At 40.6% G+C, this 14,065-nt stretch overlaps 1 protein-coding gene across 1 annotated transcript in view; it reads right to left on the bottom strand.

Annotated features, from left to right (window-relative positions):
• Nucleotides 1-486: 486 nt before the first annotated feature.
• The window catches only part of ZSWIM6 (zinc finger SWIM-type containing 6), a 198,333-nt gene continuing 184,754 nt past the window's right edge, over nucleotides 487-14,065 (bottom strand). Inside the window, exons 10-14 of the mRNA XM_055134034.1 lie at nucleotides 11,909-12,044; nucleotides 8,104-8,261; nucleotides 7,217-7,380; nucleotides 5,110-5,191; nucleotides 487-3,218 (exon numbers count right to left, since the gene is read on the bottom strand). Coding sequence (XP_054990009.1) covers nucleotides 2,356-3,218; nucleotides 5,110-5,191; nucleotides 7,217-7,380; nucleotides 8,104-8,261; nucleotides 11,909-12,044 — 1,403 coding nt within the window. The 3' untranslated portion in view covers nucleotides 487-2,355. The remainder of the gene's footprint in view (nucleotides 3,219-5,109; nucleotides 5,192-7,216; nucleotides 7,381-8,103; nucleotides 8,262-11,908; nucleotides 12,045-14,065) is intronic.

Here is a 14,065-nt window from a genome sequence, read left to right as displayed (position 1 = left end):
TAATTTCTTTAAACCACGTACTCTGCATTAGCATAATTTCTTTACAGATCTCTGACAGGGATGAGATGCGAGATGCTAGTATCATGCAGATGTAGCATTTCTTCCTAGTGATGTAATTTCCTTTTAAACCACACATACACAAAACTTCTCACAAACTTAGCATTTATTAAATATATCAAGTACCGAGCATCCTAAATAAGAGTTTACTAATCAGGGGAAGTGACCAAGTGTACAAACTGAAGAAAGATGGGCTACACTGCCTCATATTTTATCTTTCTGCTGATCTATGTCTGCCTTTTCCGCTAAGCAGAGAGTAAGCTTCAATGTCTGTTCTTTTTTCTCCACCAGTGTATCTCCAGGGTCTAGAAAATGGTACATAAAAACTTATTGGATACATTAATATAAAACATTTGTAGATGCGGCAACACCCGGATCGATATCACCATATTCAAGTGTAGTAAGATATACACCATAAAGGAGGCAGAATCAACTTTCAAAAAACTAATTTTAATCAAAACAAAAATTGTTGATCATTAACAAGTTTATAAAACAGTGATTTAGTTACATAAATAAATTGATATCAGTGTATCAAATCTTAATTACTTTCAACTTCATGAGCATGTTTACATGGGTGATGAAGTACAACCTTTTTTTTTCTTTTTACCTATTATAATAAATAAAATGGAGCGCATGAAATAGTTCTTCTAAACAAAAATACCTACAAACATACCTCTAGCATGTTCTCTAATGAAGGGAACAAGAGACACTGGACAACTTTTGCACCAAAACATAAAAATTGCTTTAAAAAGCACAAGGTTACAGAACCATCAGCTAAAGTAAAGACACTAGACTGTAACCAAGGTTGGTATTTAATAATATAATGAACAGTTTGGTAGTTAGATCTCCAGTTTGGTTATTTTAAAGCATTAAGACAAGGCAAGATAGAAGGCTGCTTTTGTTTTGAGTAATTCTAGAGAAAATAAAATATATTTTTTTAAAAAAAAGAAAGAAAACTGAAAAGTAGAACAGTCATACCTACACAACTTTCTGTCCTGCACAAAGTCAAATACCTATGCAGAATAGATATATAATATATATAATGTTATTTGTGCACAAAGGTTAGCTTATTATTAGCTCACTGCAAAGGCGTAATGTATCATATGTCAATTGTTTTGGAAAACATTTTGTGTTTTGTGTCAAAAGGATATTTCTTTTAAGATTCCTAGGCTAGGAGGCACGGACCCCAGATCCGGCACACTGTATATTCTTAATGCTAAGGCTTGCTGCTCTGGCTGTGTATTTTGTTGTTCCTCTTTATTCTAGTGCCTGTTACAAGCATGTGTGGTTGTTGGTGTGTGTTTTGTGTGTGTGTGTGTGTGTGTGTGTGTGGTGTCTGTGCGTATACATATATATGTGTACACATAGGCTGTATACATATATATACATATATTGTTTCTCCCAATAGATCTCAGTCCAACCGTGCAATCCAAAAGGTGGCTCTGCATAGATGCCCTGCAGGAAGTTCACTGCCTGAGCCAACTGAAGCAAGGCGCACTTTTTGTCCTTCTGATAGATTTTTCTCTCAGTTTTTTGTTTTTTGTTTAAAACCAAGCTACTGCAGCTTCAAGTATTTTGCATTACATAGAATATTTTTTTTATAAATTAGTTAATGTTATATTTTCAATATTCAGACATATACTATAATATATATACAGTACAATAAATGCTCTCATTCTTTTTTTAATTTTTTTGATAAATCCCTGAGAATGTATGTTGACAGTCGCTAAGTTTCCACATGCACAAGCATCGTGTGCCATGCTTCTGGACGAACAGCACTGCAAAGCCACGTGGGTCAGCCTTTTAACTATTAGTATTTCATTTTGTTGGTTTGTTTAAATATGCTGAAAATGTAAAGATGAGATACAAAGGAGTAAAGCTGAATCCATTCGAGGTACTTATCACAGGATGGAGGTGTTTTTGTTTGGTTTTTAAAGCCATTTCAATTATTTTTTTTTTTTTGAGGCTGTGAACGTATACAGAAAACAGGAGAGCTATGTGGACTTTTGCCACTTGACAACATAGACTCAGTGTAAACCAAACCTTTTTAACCTCTCTCTCATACAAAACAAAACAAAGAATTAAAAAAAAATATTATAAAAGAAAAAAAAAGGGAAAAAATAAAAACACACAAACTTTCACAACATGACAATTTAGTCAGCAAACGCAATATAACTATACACATATAATACCGGTGTGGCTCTGTTCTTTAAGTTAAAAAGGGTACAAAGGCAGGCTCAAGTAAAAACAAACCATCCCTCCCATTCCCGCCCCGCCGCCCCATTCATACAAGTTCTATCAACCAAACCTCTCCCGAACCAACATCATCAGTTTCTTTTTGCCTTTGTAGATTTGTTTCAGGTTGTCGATAAATTGTGTAAACTGAATATGTCCGTCATGCGCCATTAAGAAGGTCTCTCGGGCCTTGCTGAGGAACTCTATAAACTCACTATAGTGTCGAGGACTGATGTGTGTGAGCCGTGAGTGCGTTGTATTGATGTAGGCCCCAATCGTGGCGTCTAGGAGTTGCCTCAAGGGGGCTTTGTCCAGTGACATGAGCTTACCAGAGTTCCTCCTGCCGTGAAGTCCCACCATGCCAGGGGTGGTCAGAGTGCACCTGCGCAAAATGTCTGACAGTACCGTGGCACACTTGACACTCTTGACCACCAGAGGTATTATAGCTGCAAGCTCATTTTTGCCAAGGGAGTGGCTAAGCGCACAGGCCCACAAAACGTCATTAATAGCAGGGTGTGTGTCCTGATTGTAGCTCAGGTTGAGATGGGTCATGGCCAGGGTGGCCAGCTTGTAGGCCCTCATGGGGTACCCGCGATGCTCCATGTACCGTGCTATTGTGAAGAGCTGGGTGTAGCTCATGCCGGTTGTAGCAGCGTCGAGGACAATTTGGTAGGCTGTCTCGAAAGCGATGTGGTCCTTTTCACACAGGGTCAGCGCAGACAGGGCACAGTTCTGAGGGTCCTTCATGGCGCACTGCAACGCGAGTGTCCGGGCACTGCTAGCCAGTTTTTCCTGCTGGTGGCAGTCCAGGTGCAGGCGAACGATGGTGCTGTTGGACATCACGGTGGTGGCAACTATGCTCGTGGCCTCTGTGGGTGTGAAGAGGGTGAACCAGCTCTGCATGATGCTGTCCAAGGCATAAACACCTGTAAGGAACAGAGTCTCATTACCGTGAAGGATGCTCCCCAGAGGTCCTGCCTTTCCCCCCTTTTAGCATCAACACTTACACTGTTAACCACCACAGGACCCAAGCTACGCCAGAAAATCCTGTAAGTGAGTGTGCCTGGGAGCGACCTTTCAGAATATGATTATTATAGATTGTTATTCAGTGAAATGCCTGGAAGGAACACGAACTTCCTGTGATAATGAACTAATCCTCTAGGTAGGTGGTATTTGCACTGTGCTACTTGCCTTTGCAGACAATGGCTGTTTGCTAACGTGTTCAAGTTCACTGGGGTCTCCTGTTACTGTTACCCACCATGAAACCCAAGGTAGGGGTAGAGCGAGAGTACAGCAGGTAGGGCGCTTGGCTTGCACATTGCCGATCCGGGTTAGATTCCTGGCACCACACCACACATCCAAAGTCCCATCAGGAGTAAGCCCTGAGCATTAGCAGGCATGGCCCACTCCACCAAAAAAAAAAAAAAAAAAGAAACAAAAACCAACCAGAAGAACCTGGGAAAACTACAACCCCCACCAAAATGGACTTTTAATGTGGCATGTTTGTGCAATTTCAAAGCACACGCAATAGTAAGGGGTTAAGTCATACAAAGCAGCAAGGAAATGTGATCCATAATCAAGAAGAAAAAAAGGTCAAGAGAAGCAGACCTATAACTTGGATGTTGGACATGGCTGAAGAGGTCTTTAAGTAAACCATTTTAAGTGCACAAATGCAGTGTGCCTCGGTTGTAGAAAGCCCTAAATTTGAGTAGCTAAACAAGAAAGAACTTAAGCTGGAAGAGAAATGAGGCATTTAATCTTGATGAGGGGCAGGAGAGTTGTGTGGCAGTTCTTGAATTGGTATTACCTCTGTACCACCTTACTAAAGCAGCACTTCACTATTCTATACATAACTCTTGACGCTGAAACCAATTTCCCTTTTTTCCAAAATCACAAACCGTTGCACATTAGAGAGAGAAATTAACGAGAAAAGTGATTATTTGCTTTGTCAGTATCTAAACTGTGAGGTAGCAATGTCTTTTCATCAAGAATTGTGAATCCTTTTCTGATGCAAATGGGAGGAGAGCACGTTTAGCCAGTATTGTTTTAAATAGCCCCTGTTCTGCCTGTGCTGATGTTCCTGCTGGGACCTTAGTTTTATTTAGTACTGACTTGCTGCTGATGGGTCTCATAAACTGCAATTAATGGGGTAACTAGGGGCTCTTCTTAGGGCCAAACAACAAATTCTCACCCAACTGTGAGCTTGCCCAAAGTGCCTTAGTGGTAATTTCTCAGCTGCACAGCATGACACATACCCTCAGAAGACAAAGAAAAAAAAAAAAGCACAATGCAATTAGGTAATTTTTAAAATTCTTTTCTTTAAGGCAGGCTGAGTCTCTAAGCCAGTCCCAGGGTACGTTCAAAGGTGATTTCGAGGGCCTGGGATGTGGCGAGCAGCAGAGCTCTTGCCTTTCATGTGTGCGGCCCTGGGTTTGATTCTCAACATCGCAAACAAACAGAAACAAAATACAAAGGAAGATTCACTCTGGAACCCTTTAATATACAACGGCAAACTTGATTCTCACAAAAGGTTAGTAGTAAAGGCACCTGGAGAGTGACAGAACAAGCAAATAAGAAGTCTTTACTCAGGGACTCAGTCCATTTGAAAGCAGAGGGTAAAGCCCACAAAAGCACAGCCTGGAAGAGCAGCAACGGACATGGACTGACTGAAGGGCGGCGTGGGGAAAGGAACCCTGTAGAAGGGGCGGAAGTCCTGGAGAAACCAAGTGAAAATGTTCTTGAGTTTCTAAATGACAGTTCACACATGTCACTCGATCACAAGCCTGTGGGAAAGCTCCGGTGCTCGAGGTCACGTACCCACTTCAGTAGCGCAGGTTACCAGCCACCTCACCATCTCTCGCCGCCGCCAGTTTAAGGTTGACAGTGTCATCCGCATAACCTACAAAGACAAGGCAACACAAGGTTTGGGATGACTGTCCATCAGCGGAAAAAGCCAAGAACCCATTCTAAGGAATAAACTCTCAGGCTTGACCACTACTGCCAGGTGGATGGAGAGCCATCACATTGCACAAAGCTGCATTATGAATTTGGACTTACACCTAGCTGCTCTAGCTGGCAATACCCCATTCTGGGGGCAGGATGCAAGTCCAGAACCACTGGGCAGCTGCAGCATGCCCAGCCATGGCACTCAATCACTTTTCGCATTGGCAAAGTAAGAGGGCAAGATCATTCCATGATGCTAATATATTATGGTCCTAGACATTTCATACTTTTTATGAATTTAATTTTAATCCTGATAAAGGCAGTTTCTTTGGGGCTGGAGAAATAGTACAGGAGGTCCGGTGCTTGATTTGCATGCTGCCAACCCAGGTTCAATCCCTGGTATCTTCCAGCATACTGCTTTCCCAGCACTGCCAGGAGTAAGTCCTGTTTCAGTGAACTTGGGAATGGTCCCCAAACACAACATAACAGCAGCAGCAGCAGCAGCAGCAACAACAGGGCATTTTATTTCTTTCAGGGTCTACAAGCATCTTAACAGCACTCTCTCTTGATTAGCTAAAGACCATTATTACATCATTATTATCACTAACATGAAACAAAATCAGGCATGTGTTTTCTCTGACATTAGAGAAAATCAAGAAACGAGGACTTAAAGCAATTACTTGGCTCTCCCTCCACTTTCTCGCATTCATGACAATAGCTCCAAAATCATCCTTGGCATCATTAATGGGCAAATTTTGTTTTTCACTCTCTAGTGAACATTTCCAAGACAAAATTATCCACCTTATTTATATTCAGAACATCTAGGGACACTATACTCCTCAAGTCTTAGAAAGGCCATGTGGGATTCATCCCTGGACCCTAGACATATGAGGCAGGGAACAAGTTCCATGCAATCTGCAAAGGAAGTCTACCAGTCAGAATTTCAAATAACCAAGAAGTTTGTATTAATGTTTTTTTCTGCATCATACACTTAAGAGGTAACAAAACATTTTGAAGAAATTTCTAAAATGTCATGTATAACTTAAATAAAATCTCCACCCCCTGCTTCTATTGTACTACACAGATGTACAGTTTTCTGTATTCAATTTTTTTGCAAATAGTTTTAATAGTAGCTTTAATTAATGCTTATGACTTTGGTCTACAAACAAACACTTCCATCACCATCAATGTACGTCAAACCAACCAACTTTTAAAACTTTAGCAATTGCTGTAAGGACAATCTAAAACTGAAAATACCAGATTAATCATCTCATGAAAAGACCTCTAATAACCATACTTTAGGTAACAAAAACAACAATTTCTTTCACTGCTTTTTATATTGATAGAGACTTACTAAAAAAGGAAACAACTTTCAGTTCTTGGTTTATACAGTAATCACTTCAGAAATAATAAGGAACATCAAGGTCTACCTGTACTAACTAAAAGTGCCCTTGGTGATTATGTAAGCAGGTCTGCCTTCTCAAAGCCAAAGATTACACCTGGTTAAGTAAGTCCTCCCTTATCATTTTCTCAGGGTTAGAAATAGGAGCCAGAACTACCCATTCATTAGGAAAATGCAAACATCAATAAAAAATTCATACTTCCTCTAAAAAATTAATGCAAACAATGAAACCTTTATTATACATGATAGTTTTACCGGAGTCTTTTACCAGCAATAATTCTCCATTCAGTAAAGGAGAAACAGTGTTATCAAGGCTGTAAATCAGAAAATTTTTTTAAATTTAAAGACACACCTAGAGCTTCTAAACGTACAGTCCCTGCATCTGAGGCAGCAGTCTGGTTCAGATGGGAATGACCATAGCTCTGAAGCACAGTGCTCTCCTGGGCTCTAACAGATTTGTGCTCCAAAGATCATTTACCTGCACTAAAAAAATCCAAAGCAACAAATAAAAACAACCCTAAGATGGTGCCTTTATTTAGCATTCCTTGGTTCCCCAAGGAAAGCCCACCAGTCATGTACCTGCAGGCCCAGCTCCAGAGACACTTTCAAAAGAGTGATGTCTGGCAAACTGTCCATGAGAGTTGCTATTTTAAATGCATCTTGGGCAAGCTTGAAGATGTGGGATGAGGAGTGAATGTTTTTCTGGATGGATTCTAATACTGTTTCGAGTCTCCGAACATCGCCTGCAATGAACAAGGGAAAACCAAACCAAACCAAATCAAAACAAAGGAAAACAAAAATTTCGTACAGCCACACATTCCCACACGCATGTACACACATACACACCACAAGCACACGTACACACACACACACGCACACATACACACACACACACAGGGAGGGGAAAAAAAAGGAAACATAAAACACCAGTTAATTTAACTGAAATGTTCACAGATGGCACAGATGTTACAACTAAGTGTATCCCGTAATTATTGCAATGTCTATATAAATAATCTTGGCTTTACAAAGGACACACTGAGACACACCCTTAATGACTAAAAGCACTTACGAACCAGAAGCAACACAAGCTAGAAAGAGCTTTCCTACTTCCTACTAATGTATCTTTGGTTGACTACTTCAGGGAGAACAAAAACTTAATTTTTTAATCTGCTTCTGAATTTCCAACCACCGCTTACATGGCACGGTAACTGAATCTGAACTCTGCCAGCACCAAGTTTAATGGTACAGTTAAATGAGAAAACTTTGAGGCTCACCTGAGGCTCCCTTGATCTCCAATTTTGTTTTGCCTCATAAGCTAACCTCTATAGGATCCCTTACAACCTGAGAGCGCACAACTATTGAGAATTTGACAGAAAACAAGACCCTCAGATCAGTTTAAACAATGACAGTAAGACCAACAAAAGCAAACTAATAAATTAACAAGAGAGACCAGGTTGATCCAGTACCTTTGGCTGCAGTTAACATGGTAGATGCCAGCTCACACTGCTGGGATTCTATGTGGCTTAGAGTGAACCAGCGAGGGTATCGGTTGGGAACAACTGATGCAATGTGGTGTGGGCGGGTGAGGTCTCCCGTTGGAGCAGTAGATTCCAATACTAGTAACCTGTAATGAGAAGACAAAGCAGGTGGCTCCTAGCTTTACTTGTCCATCACTCTGGCTACAGGGAATGGCCAGAAGCCAGAGAAGTGGGTAGATGCTGGGAGAAATCATTTGGCCCCTAGTGCAGAAAGAGCTGGTCCAGCTATGCTCTGATTCTGGATGCCAAAACCACCTCGCTAATTACCCATTACCAAAATAGATGAGATTTCCTTTCTTCACCATCACTCAGAAAATTGCAAAACACAAAGGAAAGACTTATTACAAGAAAAGAATATGAAACTCTAGTCTTAACTTTACCTACTTTAAAGTTTTTTAGTCTATCATCATAAAAAATTAACAGACTGATTCTGAAATGAGGATTTAAAATCGGGATTATACTATTCAGGGATCAAAAGATCTGAGAAAAGTTTAATTTTTATTAAAACAGAAAATGAGAGGAAGTTAAAACAGAAGTATTTCCTTTCCATATAGTCAAATTTTCTCTCGTCAGTTCCTGATTATTATTTTAGGAATTCATTGTCAGAATAGGTTGCAGAGACATGAATGCAAATGATCCAAGTCCCTTGATCTTTCTGCAGAAATTCAGTATGATTGCTGATTTCAGTCTTTTTTCCCCCGGGGGTTTTGGGCCACACTCCTACTCTGCATTCTGGGGTCACTCCTGGCAATGCTCAGACCAGATGGGGTGCTGCGTCTGGTTGAGTGTGAGGCAAGTGCCCGACCTGCTGTATTACCTCTTCAGACCTTAATTTCAATCTCTGATGTAAAAATATGATAGAAAAAATAAGGAGTATTTATTGAGAGGAAAGCACATGATTAATTATCTCTTCCCAATACAAGCACCAAAAAGATTAGAGGCAGCTATGGTCGAAAAAACATCTGTACACTCATCTAAACACTGACCTTCATTCGAACGAACACACTGTTAGAGCCTGGGAGTAGGGAGCCTAGAGAAGTTTGCAGGGTGAGAGTGTTGCTGCTGGCTGGTAGGCACCACTGTTACTGCTCTGTAAGCCAAATGCCTTTTTCTCTTTTCCTCTTATCTGGGCACAAACACGTCAGCATTTAAGGGTGCAAGGTGGGCAATTAAGAACCAAGAATTCTGGCACAGCTACTACTGTTTTTTCAAATAGCTCAAGTTCCTGGGGTACAGGCAGATCTTTCCAGAGTTGCTGTATGGGACACTAGTCAATATCCCTGAAAAGATGGGGGAAGAAGCTCAAGATGGCTTTCCTTCATCCCTGCCCTACTTTTCCAGAGCTAAGAAAGTGAGCTACATGACCTGTTTCTTTGCCTTCATGGTCCCCATGGCCTGAGATGCTCTATGAGGTCACAGAACTTCCCTTCCACAATAGTCTTTTGGCCCCAGTGGTACTGGCAAGAGTAAGAGGTGAAAGCAATTTGCCTGTGCCCTGCTAGTATCCACCAGCAAGAAACTGCTTTAGCAAAGGTAAGTGAACTTTGAGTGTAGCGAATAGTAGGAAATAAGCCAGAAACACAGAACAACCCTCTGCTATTTTACCCTTACACTGGCTATAGCACAGTATCTCCTGTGGAATCACAGTAATTGCTTAGTAGAGCAATTAAAGCTTGCTTCCTTTAAAACGGGAATACATTTTTTAGGATTTGAGGAAGTATAGAGCCGAACATGTTTCTTCATTTGACAACTCCCACAATGATAAAAGTCACAAAACTGTGCTGTAAAATATAAACAAGTGGTAGAAATTTCTCAGGGGTACTCTCATTTGTGTTTTACTTTAAAAAAGAACTTCTGAGGCTTATCTGATAGTTGATAAAATCGTGCCAAAAAAAGGTCAAATTAAAGGATGCTAGGCTCAAAACATACACACAACTCACACTTTTTTTGGGAGGGGTATGTGTCTCGGGCACCATGCAACTGTGTCCAGGGCTTATTCTTAGCTCTGTGCTCAGGAGACCATATCCAGGGTCAAGGATGAAACCTAGGCCACCATGTGAAAGGCAAACACCTGAACCCGTGCAGTCTCTGCTCTGTCTCTTGACACACACACACACACCTCTTATTACTGCGTATAAAAGAGGTGTCTTGAGAGAAACAAAGGACACAGCACACTCATATAGGTAAGGCTTTGTTCCTAAATACACTACAGTAATTACAGATAGGCTTTAACTATTCTACAGCACCTCAGAGCTTTTTTTTTCAGAGGGGATGAGGGGAACACCTGGCAGAGCTCAGTTGATTCCTGGATCTGTGCACAGGAATCACTCCTGGTGGGATCAAGGGACCATATAGGGTGCTGGGAATCACACCTGGGTCAACCACGTGCAAAGCAAAATGCCCGTTGGACTATGGCTCTGGCCCCAGCACCTCAAGTTTTAAGGTATGTACATGGTTTGTCTTTTTAGTGGGGTCTAACTTGAACTTTCCATTAGAAACATAAACACAGGAATGTTTTAATTAAAAACAAAGAGCTCATGCTTTAAGAAAGGTGGGTTTGTATGGACAAAACAATACTATTGGTATTTTTATAAAAAAAACTCCCCCCAGGCAGCTCAGATAGAGAAGGGAACACCAAGTTAAGGGTGCTTGGAGGGCCCTCTCAGGATGGAAGATGCGATCTGAATGTAGACTATAAGACCAAACATGATGGCCTCTCAATACCTATATTGCAAACCACAACACCCACAAGGAAAGAGAGAGAGCAAAAGGGAATGCCCTGCCACAGAGGTGGGGTGAAGTGGTGCGATGGGATGGGGGTGGTGGGAGGAATATTGGGATCATTGGTGGTGGAGAATGGGCACTGGTGGAGGGATGGGTACTCAATCATTGTATGAATGAAATGTAAGCACGAAAGTTTGTAAGTCTTTAACTATACCTCACAGTGATTCATTTAAAAATAAAAATAAAAAAATTAAAACAAAACAAAACACCTCCCCCCAATTAATGGTGGATATTCTTTTAGACCCTTAAAGTCTGACAGGCTACGTATGAGATTAAAAATAGTATCTTGAGGAGCAGCTTGGGGAGTGAGCACCCACCCATCCCAGAAACTGCCGCCATCCCAACCCCAAGCCAAGAAAACATTCACCAAGGATACACCTGTGATTAAAAAATATGTTTATTACTTGGGGAACTGACTTTTAGAAAGAAAATGAAAAGAGGTCAGTGGCAGAGGACGTGTATTCTGTTAATTCTTGGGCAGGCCAGACTAAAGAGGGACGGAAGCCGAGTGAGTGGCTCCTGGAACCCCTGTGATGGCTGCCCAGACACAATCTCACACCCAGCAAAGACGCCTGGGTGACACGGGGGCTTCCTTCCTACTCTACAGACAGAATGTGAAGTTACAGCATGGATGAAATTGTTTCCTATGCTCACTACATGCCAGCATGTTCAGGACAAAGAAGGAGGAAGCTGCAATGAGATGAGATGGCAGCAGTGAACGGTATATGACTCCCTCCTTAGGGCAGAACAGCCAAAAAACCCAAATCCATCCCCTCTCCCTAGCACCACCACCCCAAATCCCAACAAACCACTTCCAATACAACTCAAAAAGCATAGTTTCTTTAGTTTTTCTACTGCCTGCTAGAAACAGGAATGAATGAGAGATCAGTTAACAGTCACTGCCCTGGGGACTGTGACTGCCCCACCCAGCCAGGTCTTTGCTACGTACCGCATTGCTCTCAGTGCAATTTTGTATGCCAATTCAGCATCATGAGGTAGGAGAGAGGTGAAGAGATACTTGGCAAAGGTGTGCATTGGAACACTCTCCCGATGGATTATTTCGCCTAAACCACTGTATGGTCCAGCTGTGGAAAGAGAGCATACTCGTTTTACGTTCCTCAAAAACAAACAAAAAATCAAATGCTACATTTCTTATCACATATACTTTAGGTTTTGAATATAATCCTTTAATATTCATAAGCTAATTCTAAGTGACACAAAAAGGAACACAGAATTTGTCGAAGATGAATCTAGAGAGTATAGTTTCTGATAGAAAATTTATTTCAAAAAATAAATATACCCAATTGCACAAGAGCAAAAATGAGAATCACAGAGTTAAGGAGAAGAGCCTTTTTCACAGTATGACTACTTCAGAGAAATGAGCTCTCTGAAACATCATTGAAGAAACATCCTCTTTCAAGGTATGAAAAACAAGCATCCTGAATTTCACATGCTCAGGTAACTCTGAAGCTTAAATTTGGAAGCATCTTCGGAACTCAACCAGTCTTAGGGTCACAGGCAAGCCAGTTTTGTTTTTTTTTTTTAATAAAAAGAAAAAAATGAGTATATCTTAGGGGAACAAGCAGAGGGGAATTCTAAACAAATCCCAATAGAAAAAAAAAAACATTTCTGCTTCTAATAAAAAAAATTTATTCTCAAAAAACGATGAAGAAAGATTTGCTATTAACCATAAGCAAAAGAAAAGGAAAGTAAACAGATTATCTACCACCCTGGGTGCCGAAAGACCAATTTTAAAGGCAAAAATGAATTTAAGCTATCAGAATTCATTTCTTTGTAAATTCTGACAGGCACAGGGGTAGGGCTCACTTCCCTAGCTAAGTCAGCATCCTCTCCATACGCTGCCCAGAAGAGTAACACATACTTTAAAAATAAATTCAGAAAGGAAACCACAGTGTTTAAGTTCAACCACTGAGGTACTTTGAGGTTGAGTTACTGTAAATTACAAGCGTTTAATAAATTAGTTTCCATGTCACCTCTGAGTAACATCTGTTTCATGATGTTGCTAAAACCATCAGCCATGACATCACTACACAAAATGCACAATACAATTGTTTTTTATGAGAAAATTCAGTTCATAGTTTTACCCCAGAAAATTCTACATTCCCATTCTCAAGAGTTCCAAATGCAAGAAATGTAGTTCAGGAAAAATGGTGAAAAACAGTCCTACCTAAAAAAGGACTTGGGTAGGAGCATGATATCATCCAGATGACAGAGGCAATTAAAAACTTTATTTTGTAGTTAGTATTTTATAAAGTTGCTTATGAGCTTGTATGGAGAAAAACATGCAAACTACAATTTGTTTTTATAAGTCAACCAAAGTACATTCAAGGTTTCTCATGTTACCAAATCTATTAAACTCTTTCTGTATTAATCTTTTAAGACATTAAAAATGTTTTATGTCATTTGGTATTATGTAAACGTTGGGAAGAGTGCTGTAGTTCTACATACAATAAGCTGCATTAATTATACTGTGAACTCAATGATTGTATTTCCTGCCCCAATACAGACAGTGAATACCCAACTCCCAGTGTGACTGCGTATGGAGAGAAAGCCTTTAAGGAACTAATAAATGTTAAATGAGGGCATGGATCCAATGGGATTACAAGAAGATATTATAAAGACAATGTCCTTACAAGCAGACATTAGAGAACTCTTTTCTCTCTCTGCCATGTGTGTGCAGAAACAGGAAAAAGGTAACTATCTATGAATCAGAAGGCTCTCTCACCAGGAAATGAATTGGTGTATTCAGCCTCCAGAATAGTGAGAAATAAATTTGTTGTTTAAGTCACTAGTCCACTTTTTTTGGTTATAGCATTCTGAGTAGACTCAGACACCTAACTCTATTTTACCTATGAATTGTCACTGTCACTGTCATCCCACTGCTCATCAATTTGCTCAAACGGGCACCAGTAACGTCTCCATTGTGAGACTTGTTGTTACTGTTTCTGGCATATCGAATACACCACGGATAGCTTGCCAGGCTCTGCTGTGTGGGCGAGATACTCTTGGTAGCTTGCCAGGCTCTTCAAGAGGAGCAGAGGAATTGAACCCGGGTCGGCTGTGTGCATGGCAAACGCCCTACCAC

Source organism: Sorex araneus, chromosome 1 (genome assembly GCF_027595985.1).
Source record: "Sorex araneus isolate mSorAra2 chromosome 1, mSorAra2.pri, whole genome shotgun sequence".
In the NCBI taxonomy this organism is placed as follows: Eukaryota; Metazoa; Chordata; class Mammalia; order Eulipotyphla; family Soricidae; genus Sorex; species Sorex araneus.
The sequence above is the reverse complement of the archived record's forward strand: the minus strand, read 5'-3'. Positions and strand labels throughout refer to the sequence as shown.